This window comes from Hordeum vulgare, chromosome 1H (genome assembly GCF_904849725.1).
Source record: "Hordeum vulgare subsp. vulgare chromosome 1H, MorexV3_pseudomolecules_assembly, whole genome shotgun sequence".
In the NCBI taxonomy this organism is placed as follows: Eukaryota; Viridiplantae; Streptophyta; class Magnoliopsida; order Poales; family Poaceae; genus Hordeum; species Hordeum vulgare.
In genome coordinates, this window is record NC_058518.1 from 1613002 (window position 1) to 1628540 (window position 15539).

The 15539-nt window shown below is 47.7% G+C and overlaps 1 protein-coding gene across 3 annotated transcripts; it reads left to right on the top strand.

Annotated features, from left to right (window-relative positions):
* The first annotated feature begins 933 nt into the window (after positions 1–933).
* Positions 934–8779, top strand: LOC123442905 (protein MEI2-like 3). 3 transcript variants are annotated; one of them, XM_045119464.1, is made up of 15 exons: positions 934–1152; positions 2780–2935; positions 3092–3137; positions 3864–4115; positions 4210–4604; positions 4704–4859; positions 5332–5448; positions 5525–5676; positions 5758–5837; positions 5926–6315; positions 6706–7306; positions 7393–7477; positions 7560–7628; positions 7864–8031; positions 8279–8779. In XM_045119464.1, the coding sequence occupies exons 2-15, from the start codon at positions 2828–2830 to the stop codon at positions 8417–8419; spliced, it is 2760 nt and encodes a 919-aa protein (XP_044975399.1). In that variant the 5' UTR covers positions 934–1152; positions 2780–2827; the 3' UTR covers positions 8420–8779. The 3 variants fall into 3 exon arrangements, with proteins under 3 accessions (XP_044975399.1, XP_044976115.1, XP_044976814.1); XM_045120180.1 differs by lacking the exon at positions 934–1152 and adding an exon at positions 1490–1663; XM_045120879.1 differs by lacking the exon at positions 934–1152 and adding an exon at positions 2290–2429.
* Positions 8780–15539: the final 6760 nt, after the last annotated feature.

The window sequence follows — 15539 nt, forward strand, 5'->3', positions numbered from 1 at the left end:
GCCACAACAATTGGGACGTTTCTTGGCCACCACGGATTAGAAGAAAAATCAAGCCATATTTGTGCATGGAATTGCATATCTATCATCATTGTGTGCTAGTAGTACAATCCAATCTACTAACAAGGATAGGGTTAGGGAGCGATTGATACAAGTAATAAATGTTGAGAAGTTTTATGCGTGGGGTTACTTATCGTCTGATGATCCGAGGTGACGTCGAGACGAATGGATAAGGAGGGGGGAAGCCGATGGATTTGGAGGACGCGTGACGTGGTTATGTTCAGAAGGTATGATATCGCGGACGACCGTGGACCTGGTCTGTAGAGGTTGACGTGACGCAACACGATGCAATAAAGCATCTAACACACGGATACTAAAGTTTAGCTGAACGTCACGGGCCAGCCGATGTGTGGCGTGCTCATATCCAGCCGTAAGATCGATTGTGTTGGAGATAACGAGTCCCCTTGTCCGTTCCCTTCCCTCATCCCCTCTTGCACCATATCTACATTTTCCTTTGTCTTACTCTAGGCCGACGATGCATGCTAGGTGCCGACGATAGACCCCTCCCCCTCTCACGACCGATTTCGAACCAGCAAAAGCGCTTTTAACTGTCGTTTCGTGCTCGTAACCGATGCCGAACAGAAAGGATAAGGGGGGAGGTGCGGGATCGACACGTTGTACGTGGGCACGCGGCGTGCCCGTGTTCAGCCTGCCCGATACGGCGTCATCCGCGCAAGCTGAACCGACAAAGCGCCAAGTAACGGGGAATTTTCTGTCATCCATGCCAATCCATATGTAGTACTGCTAAATTTTAGCCCATTGTTGACCTAGGCATCGTTACAAGATTTTAGAGTTAGAAAATTTTCGCCAAGCCATTTCCCAATTATTGTGTGCCCCCTTGAAGTTGAAGTTGGACTTGGGCATAAGCATCGGTTGTTTGTTGGGAGGGAACTGCTACGCGCACACCGAGGCAGAGGCAGAGAGCCGTCCGTCCGCCCGTCCCAAAGTTGCGGGCTTTTGTGGGAGAGGAGCGCGCAATCCACACACAGTGTAGAGAGGGAGAGAGAAAGCGTCCTTCTTCCTCCTCCCCGACTCCGGCCGGCGAGGTCGGGACGGAGCTCCGCCGCTCCACCGAGCCGCGGATCGGTGGCGTAGGTGAGCGCCGCACTCCTCCCCCGATTCGCGCCTCGTCCCTGCCTTGAAGCCAAGATCAGTTTTTTATTTACTTGCTTGGCATAAGCAACTTCCCCCTCTCCTCTCCTCTCTTGCGTGCGGCCGCGGGTTGCTTGCAGTGCGGGGGAAGGAGGATGGAGAGGAAGGAGAAGTGGTGGGATGGGGATGTGGATTTCTTTGTTTGTTTGCTTGCTTTCTGCAGTGAAGGTCGGGATTGGAATCGCGGCCGCGGCGCTGGCTTTGCCTTGCTCCTCAGCTTATGCTTCTCCCTCTTCCTTCCCTTCCGCCGGGGGAGAAGCAACCGGCACGGCTGCTCTCCCCTCCCCTGCTTAGCCGCCTATTTCAACCCAGTTCATGGCCTAGTCACCACCACCACAACACAAGCTGCTGCTGCTGCTGCTGCTCCCACATTACTCCTCCACCAACCCCCACAAACCCTAGCTTCTTCTTCCTCCTCCTCTGCTCCCTCTTCTTCTTGTTCTTGCTGCTGCTGGTGAGTCGCTGCTCTCAACCGATCTCCCCCTCCCCCTCCCCCAACCCGTCGCTTTCGCTTCGATTGCCCCCCAAATGCAGCCCCCTCTCTTCCAATTCCACTCCGCAGCGAGCAAAGGGTGGGGTTCGATTTGTTCCTCTTCTTGGTCGAGCTTCCTTCCCCTCCTCCGTTTTCGATCTGCGGTTTCCGCCAGTACTATTATTCTACTACTTACCCTCCGCCTCTGGCCACGGGCATAGATTTGGGCTCCCATCCTCTTCTACTTACTACAGTACCACTCAATGGGTCATGGCCTCGCACCGCCGCTTAATCAAATCCCACACACACACGCGGCTTCCCCAATAAATTACTCTCCTTGTTGTTGATGCAGTACTACTACTACTGGTTGCATAATAAAATAGGCCCGTCGAGTTCCAACAACAAGATCGACAGATTGTCTGGCGTCCTTATCTTGTTTCTACCCCCTGAAAGCCCTAGAAAGCACCCAGCTTTTCCATTTTACTATCATCCTTCTTATTATCATACCATTGTTCCGGGAGGAACAGCTTTAGATTTATTTTTTCCCGGTCCGCACCGCCCCGCCCTCCTCCGCTGACCAACTTTTTCGGTCGTCTCCTTCTCCTTCTTCTTCCCCTTCCCCACCGCACCATTCCGACGGGCCTTTTCCTCCCCGGAATCCATCCGGCCAGAAACGGAAGTGGGCTCCCATTTCTTGAGGGGGGAGCCGTTTCATCCCCTTCTGCCTCCCTCGGCACCCTTCCCATCCGTGAGATTCTCCTGCCCGTTTTTCCGTTGGAAAAAAAAACCCTGCTAGGCCACGGCGTTGCAATGCTTCCTAAAATTAGCACGTAATCTATCAGGGGGGGTTTCACCTTAAATCAGGGTTTATTGAATTTTACTTTTGTTATTGTTAGCGCATTGCGTTTGTTTGCCCATCTCATCGAATTTAGGGGGCGGCACGCATGCGTGCGGTTGCTGGGGCACTAGGGCTTTCTGTTTCGGGCCGGCGACGTCCCGGGACAGCAAGGCAGTTGCATTATCTGCTTGTTTGTTTGGTTGGTTCTTTCTTTCTTTCACCTTGTTGTCCAGTAATTGAATTGATTCTTGACCTGGCAGGCAGTTGAGGGGCTGAGGAGGTGAAAGAAAGAGGCAACGAAAGCACCCATGGTGATAGCTTCCGGAGTGATTGACAGGGGACACCTGTCCTCGTTCGGCGGCCCACCGCCAGACTCGTCGTCGTCGTTCTTCTCCGAAGACCTTGTCCCCACAGAGGTTAGCAAAAAAAAGAAGATAATAATAATACATAGAGATAGAGCCTGGGTTTGGCTTCTGTTGGCAAATAATGCGGAATAGCAGTAGCGGCGGTTGCGCCCCACATGATTCGTTTTCTTATAAATATATATATACATGTATGCTTTGATAATGCAGAGGCAGGTTGGGTTCTGGAAATCGGAGTCAATGGTGGATCAGAGAGGTGCGTATCATGCTTGTATTTGAAAAACGCGTGATCATTGTTTCGTGGCTGTTGCTTCTTGCATGGTTGGAGGTGTTCAGTTGGGTGTCCCCTTCTCAATTCATGCCGCGGCCTAAATAAATTGTCCTGGTTTTCCTTCGTGCTCTGTCTTGGTAGTTGGTACAGTGCTGGAATTATTGATGCTCCAATAAAAATCCACTAAAAAAGACAGGGATGCGTACCTAACTTGCCTCATCCAGCTCGTACCTCGGGGGGCAGTTTGAAACTTGCGTTTCATGTTTTTCAGGAGGTATTCCGGCTGGTATTTATTCTGGTCATTTCCAGCCAGTGTTTTGTAGCTGATCCAACCAACTGGCTGGAACCAGAAATTAGGCTGTTGCATCAGTTTGGTTCATTCTTTTTCCTTGCCGAGAAACTCCCAACTGGATTAGTTATCTATTACCTAATAATATACGCATCCGATTTTAGTAGCATTTCGGTTTGGTAGGTAAAGATATCAGCGGTGCAATTCGGCAGGGGATGAGTGCGGGCGTTTTCTTTCAGTGGGAATGGTTATGGAATGTTGGCTGAAGACAGTTTGGTAGGAATTAGTTGGGGGGTTAACTAAACATGGTTAGCAATTAAATGCCATGATCAACTTGTCATTTAACACATGCTTTCCAAGCTTTGCTGCATGGTGATAGATTGGGTGGCCCTTCAGGAACTGACAGTTTCCATTAATGGCAGGGAGCAAGCCAGTTTTTGCTTCTCCACTTGAGAAGATCCATCCGACGGGAGCAAATCCTGAAGGCAGTCTGGAACAAACAGGGGGCCAAGTCTTCAAGGGCCTAGATGCCCTTCGCGTCAGTAAAGCGATGGGGCAAGGAAATGCGTCAAGTTCGCCATCAACATCCTGGGGTGATATGCTCACGACCCCTGGATCTAGATTTGGCTTGTCTGATAGAGAGACGGCTATTGCCGAAACAGCTGGTGGCAACCGTGAGTTTCTTTGCTCTCGGCTATTTCTTCTTCCCTTTTCCGGCGTTTCTTTTTTCTTTTTACCTTGATGATCATTTGCCTTACGTTTTTGCAGCGAGGATAATGGCCACTGGTGTTTGTGGCCAGTCTGCTAGCTTCATCTGTGAGGGAGATGAACCTCTAGGGTCCATGGAGGAAATTGAAGCTCAAACCATTGGAGATCTTCTACCAACCGATGATGATTTGATATCAGGCGTTATCGATGGCTTTGAACTCTCTGGCCTGTCTATCAACCAGGATGATGCTGATGAAGATATATTTTGCACTGGAGGAGGGTTGGAGCTTGAGAATGACGATTCCATCTCCATTAAAGGTGCAAGAAATGTGGAAGGATCCTCAAAGTGCCATTTTCCTGGGGAGCACCACATTAGCAGATGTCCTTCCAGATCACTTTTTGTCACAAACATCAACACCAACATTGTTGATTCTGATCTGAGAGTTCTGTTTCAGGTTCTTAACTCTTTCCTTCTTATACTTATTCTTGAAAGCTCGTTTATTTTGTTAAACGCCACGCCACCCTTTCGAACTCATATTATATCTTCACTACAGCAATATGGGGACGTGCATAAGCTTTTCACCTGCAAGGAACATGGGTATGTAAGAGTGTCGTACTATGACATACGAGTTGCCCAAAACGCAATGAGAGCACTCCATGGCAAGCCTCTGGGGCCCGTGAAGCTTGATGTACAATTTTGCATTCCTAAGGTAAACATACTATCAGTTGCTTTGTAGTGTAGACATATCATGTGTTCTCTAATGTCAATTTTCGTCTTGGGTGTTACGTGCTAAATATGCGATGCCGTTCCCTCAAACTAACTTGTCACCAAATCATGCGGACTGCCTGTGTGTCCCTCAATTTATCTGTAAAATTAGCCTGCTAGTATGCAAGAATATATCTAATGCCATGCCATGCGCTGAAGGTTACATGAGCATTCCACTCTCTTCACCTGGTAACATGTTCCCCATGCCCTTGTAGGTTATGTTGCAATGCTTATTTGTAACTCTAGAAGATTGTATATATTTCCACATTTTTGCAATTAAGTTGTTTGCAATTTCTGCACCTGTGATTCTAGAAACAAGTGCTGCTATCATGCAAGAATAATAATCTGTAAAGTTCTCTTCATTCCACAGATCTATACAAATGTTTTGATGCGGTTACAATCTGCTACTTCTGTAGGGAAATGCTTCAGATAAGGGTATGAACGAGGGGATTTTGGCGGTGTCTAACATCGACCCATCTGTTTCCAATGATGATCTTCTCCAAGCACTTACTGTTTATGGTGATGTGAAGGAGGTAATGGTACTTCCAAACTTCGCTTTGTAAAATTATGAGCCCCAGCCTGTAATGACCCTTTTTGCTGGTTATATAGATTTCCAGGGCTTCTACAAGCTGCAATAAGAAACTCGTTGAGTTCTACGATGTCAGAGCGGCAGAAGCAGCACTATATGACCTTAATAAGGGTGCTATCTCAGGCCCAAAAATCAAGGCTGAAGTTAGCAATCCCGGAGGGGCAAATTTTGGGTAACTTGTGGTGTATACTGCGTCCTTTATTCATAAGGGATTGCTAGTCTGGGGATCTAATATTCTGTCAATTTGTAACAGCTTGAGACAACAGTATCCGAGAGAGTGGAAGCTTGATGGTTCCCCTCACCAGCCTAGAAACTCTCCGCCTGGGATCATTGGTATGATATATGACTGAACGTATTCATCAGATTCTACATTTCATTTTGTCTAAACATTTCGCAACATTACCTTGGACATGTCAAACAGGAGGCCCTAGAAGTCATGAGAACAGCAGTCTGCATAATTTATTTTCTCCAGTTAGTCCGCAGTTGGATAGATCACCCCATGGCATCGCTTCAAGTGGCCCTCAGAAGCTGTCGTCGCCTATCAGAATTGAACCTGCACGTCAGTACAATAATCAAGCTGCTATTAGTGAACTTGGCGGATCGCTTGGTCAAGGAAACTTTGGACATGGAATGCAGATGTTCCAGCCACACTCACTGCCGGAGTGTCAGAACGGTATGTGTAATATCTCCAAGTCCATGACATCAAGTGGCAGGAGTGCTGGCTTCAGAGTAGATGGAGTGGATTACAGTCATCTCCAGAAAGTGGGCTCTGGTAGCCTTCATGGTCATTCCTTCGATCAAAATAATGAAGGTAAAGTTCCTCGGCTTGCGCTGCTTTTCATTGTCTCATGTAAACCTTTGTTTTTTTACCTGTTCAGCATGGATTTATAAAATCGCTGCTTTCTGTAGTTTTGTTACTAGTGTAAGGAATTATAACTCGACCGACTCCATAGGCTTCTAGACCAATATATGTGCATGTACATGATGAGAGATAAGGTAGGAATCCAAACACAAAAATAAATAAATAGGAGAGTCCTACAATACTACTATCTCTAACAACGAGGACAATATCAGTTACTGATCAGTACTGTTGGAATGCTCAGTACCTTGATAGAAATATGTTGAAGCATGTTATATACTTCATTGAGATTGTTCTTTTCTTTCTGGAACTTCCATCATCATAAAACAATTCCATCTGCAGCATTTGGGCCTACCGGCGTTGGAAGTTTTCCCCTCAATGGACACCACTACAGTTGGAATAGCTCAAATGCTTTCCCTCAAAGTCCCTCCTCTCCAATGCTGTGGTCGAACATGCAGCACCCAGGGCACATGCATGGTTATCCTGGTGTCGTGCCACCTCACACACTGAATAACGGTGCTTATCCTATGGATCAACACCACATGGGTTCAGCTCCAAACAATGGAGGCGGTTTCAGAAATGCGCGCTCTGTTCACCCAGGGTCTCTTGGGAGTGTAGGGTTTCCTGGTAGCCCTCAGATGTATCCATCAGATGTCCCTGTCTTCACACCTGCCAGGGGAAGTTACAGGGACACCATGTTCTCCCCAGTTGGTGCCGGATTCCCATCGCTGCAACAGATGTGCAATGTAATGAACCGAAGGAACCCTATGGTCCAGGTTTCCGCTTCCTATGATGCTACGAATGATCGGATGAGGAGAAGCAGACATGATGGAAACGCTGCTGTCCAGCCAGAAAATAAGAGGCTGTTTGAGCTTGACATCGAGCGGATAGCGCAGCATGAAGACCCACGCACCACATTAATGATTAAAAACATTCCTAACAAGTATGTTTGCACTGCCTTCCAGCTTTGTCTTCCATATTAACGAGGGGTCCTTTCTTCTGTGGACTCACACTTGATGTGCCCAACAGGTACAACTGTAAACTGCTTCTGGGCGTCATTGATGAGAATCATCGTGGAACTTATGATTTCGTCTACCTTCCGATCGACTTCAAGGTAAGTTCTTTCTCCTGGTGTGATGGTTGGAATTTGCAGCAGAATTTCTAGGCACTGACGCTGAAAACTATGCTTTCCTCAGAACAAATGCAACGTGGGCTATGCTTTCATCAACATGACCGATCCACAGCACATAATTCCGTTTTACAAGGTATATATGTACACCCTGACCTTACTAGCTGACAGTAACTTGTAAGAGCTGTATCCTGTTATCTCGCCAAAAAAAAGAGCTATATCCTGTTTACCAATTCAGTATACATTTGAAGAGAAGAACTTAAACATCTTGTAGATTTCAACAAGATTCTTAAAACATTGCATTGTATTTTGCTTGGTATGCATTTGTTAATTTTGCTTGACAACTAACTGGAGCCACAAACTTTCTGCAGACATTTAATGGCAAGAGATGGGAAAAATTCAACAGCGAGAAGGTGGCAACACTCGCATATGCTAGAATCCAGGGCAGAAAGCAATTAGTTGCCCATTTTCAGAATTCTAGCCTGATGAATGAAGACAAAGGGTGTCGCCCTATACTCTTCGGCGAGGATGGGGTGCAGGTACGAGTTTACATCGACCTCTCGGTTTCATTTCTGTAGACCAGGTCAGGTTAGCTAGTAGAGAGTAGAGACCATACTGGTTTTCGAGTCGCTAACTCACCGAGTCTGCCCTATTTCAACGATCTGTTTATACGCGTGATACATCACAGAAATCGGTTAACACCTGCATACTCCATGCCAGCAAAACCATGTGATGCTATGAAGTGATTAACATGGAGTTCTATTCATGTTTTTTTTTTTTTGCCAGGAACCTTTCCCTGTTGGGAACAACATCCGGCCTAGGTCCGGGAGGAACAGGCCGCTCCACAGCTCGGACACCAGAGGAGACGCGAGCCTGTCGACCTCGCCTAACCTGGAGAACTCTAGCCGCAGGGCTAACGCGGTCTAGGGCGATGACTCGATCTTGGCTCACTAACTGGAGGACGAAGAAGCTGCAATAAATTACCCCCAGTTTTGCTATTTATTTTTCTCTCCGGCAAGGCTGGGGCATGTAGCGAGTTCGGACGGTCTGCTGGCGATTCGCCGTGAGTAAGTTGCGCAAGGGCGCCCTCGTTTTTGCCCCGCCGACGAACTCTAGAGTTCGGACGGTTGCAAGGTGGGCGAAATGCGCAGGAGGTGATGTGTGTTTTGTGTGTGTGTGTGTGTCAAGAAGAGGGATGGGGAGCTGTACAGTTGAGTTGGAGGGGTGTTGGATGCTAATCTGACTTGAATGCTTTTAATTTAAACTCGGTTCATTTTGCTTGGATTATCTCCTCATCTTGTTGTTTTGCTGTCTATGAAATGCCATGCATTTCCTGCAATGATTGGGTGTCTGGAAAGCTTATCATGACAATGTGATGGCGTGGCATGCACACTGTTGCAGCCCTAAAATATTTGAACTTCTATGTTTTTCCCAATTCAAACATCTTCAAGTGAAGGTGCTTGAGTTAGAGCATAGAAAAAGTAGGAGCTTAGCGAGCGAAACTATTGACAATTAAATTTAAGTGATTAAGTTATTACAATATATTGAAGATACTTCATGCGTTGTTAACCAGAACGATCTGATGGGCTAAATTATCATCAATAAAATTAGGTGATCTTGCTAGTACAGTAAATAAAAGAAAACATTGTGTATCGTTATGGTTTCCGCCAAAGAAAAGAGATCCGATGGGTTAAATTTTTAGCGGTTAAATCTAAGTGGGCTTGTCAATTATTAATTCTCCATGTCTTCTAACCCTTCGCAAATTGTTTTTTCTAAATACTTAATCGAATGGCAGAATCGCAATCTTTCTGACTAATAAGATAAAAAAGTTAACTATGATTAGAAAATAAAAAAAATTAACCTCACGATTGAATAATTAAAAATAGTTAATCTATACTACTCCCTTCACTCCAACTTAAATGATTCAACTTTATACTAACTTAATATTAAAATTAGTATAAAGTTTGATCATTCAATTTAATACGTAGGGAGTACTTAAGATTGGCCAACAATTAAATAGGAAAGATTTTAAAATAGTCAATCAGTACTATTTACTGCACGCGGATGTATAAATCTCCGCTGTCTTTTGCGTCAAAATTTGTCATAGATTTTACTAAAAAAATACTCTCTCGGTTCCAAAATAAGTGTCATAATTTTATACTAACTTTAGTACAAAATTGTATTAAAATTAAGACACTTATTTTAAGACGAAGGGAATATAAGTTATAACACATCACAAAATTTATATCAGTGGATTCGTATTGGAAAGGAGTTTCAAATGGTGTTTTGTTTAATACATAAAACATAAATTTTATTAGCTAAATTTGTGACCAAATTCGACACAAACATGAAGGGGCTGAAAAACCCAAACACTGATAGTACTTAAGAGTGAACAACAATTAAAATGAACGATTTATTTTGTTCCTAAAATCAGACCCCCGTCTAAGTTACCACCCTAACCATTTTTACTGTAAATCGCATGCCGTAATCACAATTTGCAAATGCACAATTACCCACAGATTATGTCCCTGCACAAACCATGCACAGAATCTGCAGAGGATGGACAGATTATAAAGCTACTGCGTCTCATCGCGTGAGAACATGTAAACCTTGCTTATAATTCGCACCGGTTAGCGAGTCCTTAATCCCTTTATCTGATTAGAGCGGAAAGGACCCGCGAAATTTTTACTCTAATAACGCGAGTTGAATCTATTCGATTCACTCTTATGAAGCAACAAGAAAAAAAGATCACTTGATCTGGGCAGGCCATCCGATGAGTGACCGGTCATGAAATTTCGATCCAAACGGACTTCTTAAATGAGTCTCAAACGTCCAAGATGATCAACATCCCTCGTATCTAGTCCAAATATGAGACAAATATGGGGAAGCTCGGGCACGTTTCACCCGACACCCGACCCTACCGCAAATTGCCGCAAATTCTCCAAACCCTTCCTCTTCCCGCCGCCCTCCAATATTTCCCGCACCCGAGCACTCGTCGTTCGGCAGCCTTGCTCCCCATCCTCACCACCGGCCCCGATACCCTCCATGACGTCTTTCAGCCCGTCCCCGACCGCCGCGATGAAGACACAGTCTGCCGGAGAACGTCGCGTGGAAGATGCAACTAGGACCGGATGAGGGCAGAGAGGAGGCTTGAAATTGAAAGGGAGAAGATCGAGTTGGAGAAGCAAGAGGCGGCGATCAAATGGTAACTCGCGAAGGCCAGGATATTTGAAGAGATTGAGCTCGAGAATGAGAGGTTGCAACTCGCGCGGACTTAGAGGATACGAAGATCATGTTAGCGGATGAAACCGTCTTGGATGAGCATGTCAAGAAATCGCTTGCGGAGAAGAAGGAGATCAACATGTAGGGCATCGAAGGCGGCGAGGGCGGCTGTGTGTGGCACCCCGGCTCAGAGGAAACCGGAATGCCCCGTATTCCAGCCCATGGACAAGTCTTCTGGAATACGGCACCGTTGGCATAGAACAAATAAGCTCTTTATTACTATGGAAAAGGTTACAAGGGTACTTGGATTACATCGCCACAACGATACTACGCATGCCTAGGGTAATTTTACGCTAGCAACGGAACAACGACGGTGATGATGGACTCCACTCCACAGGGACTCTGGCTCGAACGCGTATCCTAACTCGCAACTTGGGATCCTCGACAAGCACGCAATCATGGCATGACCTGCAAACTGGCATGACACGCCAGGTGAGTACTTTGAATGTACTTGCAAGTCACAACAAACATCATCATTAAGACAACATCATATCAATCAAGATTAGGTAAAGATTCATCATCACCGAAGGGATAGTTGAAAATAACTATACCAGGCTACTCTCACCATACCCTGGTGACCAATTCGTGATCTCACCAAGAACCTTCAGCGAATATCCTCAAGGCAGACACCAAGACTTGTCACCGACATGATGCCCAACTGCTACCATACTCAGATGAGTTCTTCCATCATTATTATCACTACTATGGTTATGGTTGACCACCTACTGAGGTCTGGACGGGCTGTCCAATACCGTGGACGCGACTATTCGAGTAGATTTTTCACTCTGCAGAGGTTGTACACTTTACCCACACCATGGAGCATCTAACCTCGTGATCCCATTCGGGTGGACCAACGTTGCTCCAACGAAACCTGCCTGACCCGTGACTCTCCCATCGTACCATCGGTATTCATCCTTCCGCGGAGTCCTGCCCTGGGTGGCCCCTGTGTCCTCATGACACCTGCCACCGTCGTGGTCAAACTAAACTGTCCCAAATGGGGACGGGCCCATACAACTCAACTAGGCTCACAAGGTTACCGTCGCCTACCAGGCCAGTGCAGCGTGCGCGCATAACCTTCCCTCTTTGGTGGTACCGATAAAAGAACACGCGATCAGACCAAGTTAAGGTTGTCCCATACCGGCAAATGTGGCTGCACGGATAAGCCCGGGCAGGTGACTCTTGATCAACCAACTAATTATCTTATCCCCGAATAATATTTCTGTCATGGTTGATACTCCGATATCATAGTAATCCAATAACCAATAAGCTCAAGCCACTGCTATTGATTCATATCCACCAACTGTCGGATGAAACCCAAAATAATCATAACAGTGATCTTCAATGTCATGGCATCAACTAGTGGGTAAAATACTAGTTACTAACAATCCCGTACTCAACATGGTAGTCACCTATTCAAGAATTTATTCAAACATTGCATAACCTAATCCATACTACAAACAATTAGACTGGTGATTAAGGTAACTGGTTAAACTATAATATTGCAATGCAATTATGCAAATTAGGGTTGTCGCTCGCCTGGGGGTGATGGAACCATCGGGAAGAAGTGGGGAGAGTCCGTAGAAGGATCGCCGGAAATATTTTTCACTCGGAGGGGCTGTTTACGGGCAAGGGAAAAATGGTTATTTTCACTCTGGGACACATAGTGAAAATGACACCAACATGACGGGCTCGACGAGACGAAGATGTGGGCTTTGGAATCACCTCGATCGGAGTGACGGATGAAAAGATATAAGAGTTTTGGTGTCCGGGACTTATCTGTAATAAAAATATTCACAATCAGGTCCCTGAGCACTCCAGCTGGTTGCGCAGCGGCTGAAAATATGTTTTCCAGCAGGAGAAACATATTTGCGACGGCGTGCTTCCACTTAATCCTGTTGGACCGGGCCACCCTCACTGACTGGAGGGGTCGGGCTCACCCGTCAAGGCTCCCTCTCTCTTCCCCGCTCCTTCTGATGGGTAATGTAGCATAAATTCAAAAAAAAAATCCTACGCATATTCAGATCTTCCTATGGAGAGACCAGCAACGAGAGAGGGGTGAGTGCATCTTCATACCTTTGAAGATCGCTAAGCGGAAGCGTTGCTAGAACACGGTTGATGGAGTCGTACTCGCGGTGATTCAAATCGCGGTATGATTCTGATCTAGTGCCGAACCACATCACCTCCGCGTTCAACACACGTGCAGCCCGGTGACGTCTCCCGCACCTTGATCCAGCAAGGAGGAGGGAGAGGTTGGGGAAGATCTCCGGCAGCACGACGGCGTGGTGTCGATGGAGAGACGAGGTCTCCCGGCAGGGCTTCGCCAAGCACCGTGGGAGGAGGAGGAAGGAGGGGAGCATGCCTGCGCCAAGGGGAGAAGAAACCGTGTGCAAAACAGCCCCAAACCCCTCTCTATTTATAGGAGGAGGGAAGGGGGGTGCCACCCCTAGGGTTCCCCCCCCCCTGGGTGGTGCAGTAGCCCCCAAGATGGGAGGTGCGGCGGCCACAGCAGGGGAAGGGGGTGGTGCACCCCTTAGGTGGGCCTTAGGCCCACCAGCGCCTAGGGTCCCCCCCCCCTTCTCTCCCTCCTGCGCCTTGGGCCTCTTGTGGGATACGCACCGGCCCACTTTGGGCTGGTTTCCCTCCCCATTTGGCCCATGCTACCTCTTGGGCCTGGTGGCCCCTCCCGGTGGACCCCCGGGACCATTTCCGGTGGTCCCGGTACGCTAACGGTGACGCCCGAAACATTTCCGGTGTCCAAAAACATCCATCCTATATATCAATCTTTACCTCCGGACCATTCCGGAGCTCCTCGTGACGTCAGGGATCTCATTCGGGACTCCGAACAACTTTCGGTAACCTCGTATAACATTTCCCTATAACCCTAGCGTCATCGAACCTTAAGTGTGTAGACCCTACGGGTTCGGGAAGCATGCAGACATGATCGAGACGTTCTCCGACCAATAACCATCAGCGGGATCTGGATACCCATGGTGGCTCCCACACATTCCACGATGATCTCATCGGATGAACCACGATGTCAAGGATTCAATCAATCCCGTATACAATTCCCTTTGTCTGTCGATATAGAACTTGCCCGAGATTCGATCGTCGGCATACCTATACCTTGTTCAATCTTGTTACCGGTAAGTCTCTTTACTCGTTCTGTAGCACGTCATCGTGTGACTAACTCCTTAGTCACATTGAGTTCATGATGATGTTCTACCGAGTGGGCCCAGAGATACCTCTCCGTCACACGGAGTGACAAATCCCGATCTCAATTCGTACCAACCCAACAGACACTTTCAGAGGTACCCGTAGTGCACCTTTATAGTCAACCAGTTACGTTGTGACGTTTGATACATCCAAAGCACTCCTAAGATATCCGGGAGTTGCACAATCTCACGGTCGAAGGAAAAGACACTTGACATTAGAAAAGCTTCAGCATACGAACAATACGATCTAGTGCTATGCTTAGGATTGGGTCTTGTCCATCACATCATTCTCCCAATGATGTGATCCTGTTATCAATGACATATAATGTCCATGATCAGGAAACCATGATCATCTATTGATCAACGAGCTAGCCAACTAGAGGCTTGCTAGGGACACATTGTGATATATTTATTCACACATGTATTATTGTTTCATGTTAATACAATTATAGCATGAACAATAGACGATTATCATGAACAAGGGAATATGATAATAACCATTTTATTATTGCCTCTAGGGCATATTTCCAACACCTTCTTCTTCCTTCTCTCGACGAGTAGAACAGAGGCGAGCCAGGGACGTGTCCGGCATTGGCCTCGGCGGCTCCGGCCACCTCCGGCTGAGGGGAAGGCGCCGACGGGATCGGGATGGAGCGCCGCGTCCATCATGCCCGGGTGTGGATACCGCGGTGGACTGGAACGGAGGCGGCTTTGGACGCCTGCGGCGATGGGTTCGGCCGGCGATGGAGCTCATCGCTACGGGGCACCAGAGGGCAAGGAGAAGGGCATGGAAGCTCCTCCGGCTCGAGAGGGTCCTCTGGGAAGGAATGTCGAGGGGAGGGGCTCGGCATTAGGCAAATTTAGGAGGAGACCGAGGTGTCCATGGCAGCAATGGGCGGCGGAGAGAGCTTCTCCGGCTCGGGCAAGAGGCTGGGGAGGGGTTCTGGGAGAGATAGGAGGATGTTGTGGGTGCTGGGGATGCTTGGGGAGGTCGAGGCCATGGCTATATATAGCCGGACGATGGGAGGAGATGAGGACGGCCGTCGTGGCAATCTTAGCCACGCATTGGAGCTCCGGTGCGACGTGGCTGGCAGCTTGCAGCGAAGAGAGGCTTCTCGGGAAGAGGAGAGGCATCGGGAGCGCTCTGGAGAGCCCGGGGAAGAAGAGGACAGAGAGGAAGGCGACGTCTGTCACGGGCAGAACAGGGGCGGAGCTCATCGCGACGCAGCGAGGAAGAAACCAGAGGGGGATAGAGGTCCACGAAAAGGAAGACGACGCGGTGAAGCTCCTAGACATGGCTAGGTGTCGAGGGAGCGAGGAAACCGAAGAGGCCGAGGGCTCCACTGCAAGAGCGCGCATATGGCATGCCAAAGGCGTGGTCACCGTGTGAACTGGCGCACGCGGTGCACCCTGACCGGCCTAATCATGTCAGTAGGATAGGTCATTCATTATAGAAGGTCAAGGAAGAGAGAAACAAGCACAGGGACGAAGGAGGTGACTAGAGGGAGCTTGGAGCCAAAGCAACAGCAAGCTGTTTGTACTGAGGTGGGGGA

What these genes read in the sequence shown, in the direction of transcription:
- LOC123442905 (XM_045119464.1), top strand. Translation starts at nt 2,828, where the DNA reads ATGGTGATAGCTTCCGGAGTGATTGACAGGGGACACCTGTCCTCGTTC. An exon ending in TTTATGGTGATGTGAAGGAG is followed by an intron (nt 5,449 to 5,524) that starts GTAATGGTACTT and finishes CTGGTTATATAG; the next exon opens with ATTTCCAGGGCTTCTACAAG. An exon ending in ACATAATTCCGTTTTACAAG is followed by an intron (nt 7,629 to 7,863) that starts GTATATATGTAC and finishes AACTTTCTGCAG; the next exon opens with ACATTTAATGGCAAGAGATG.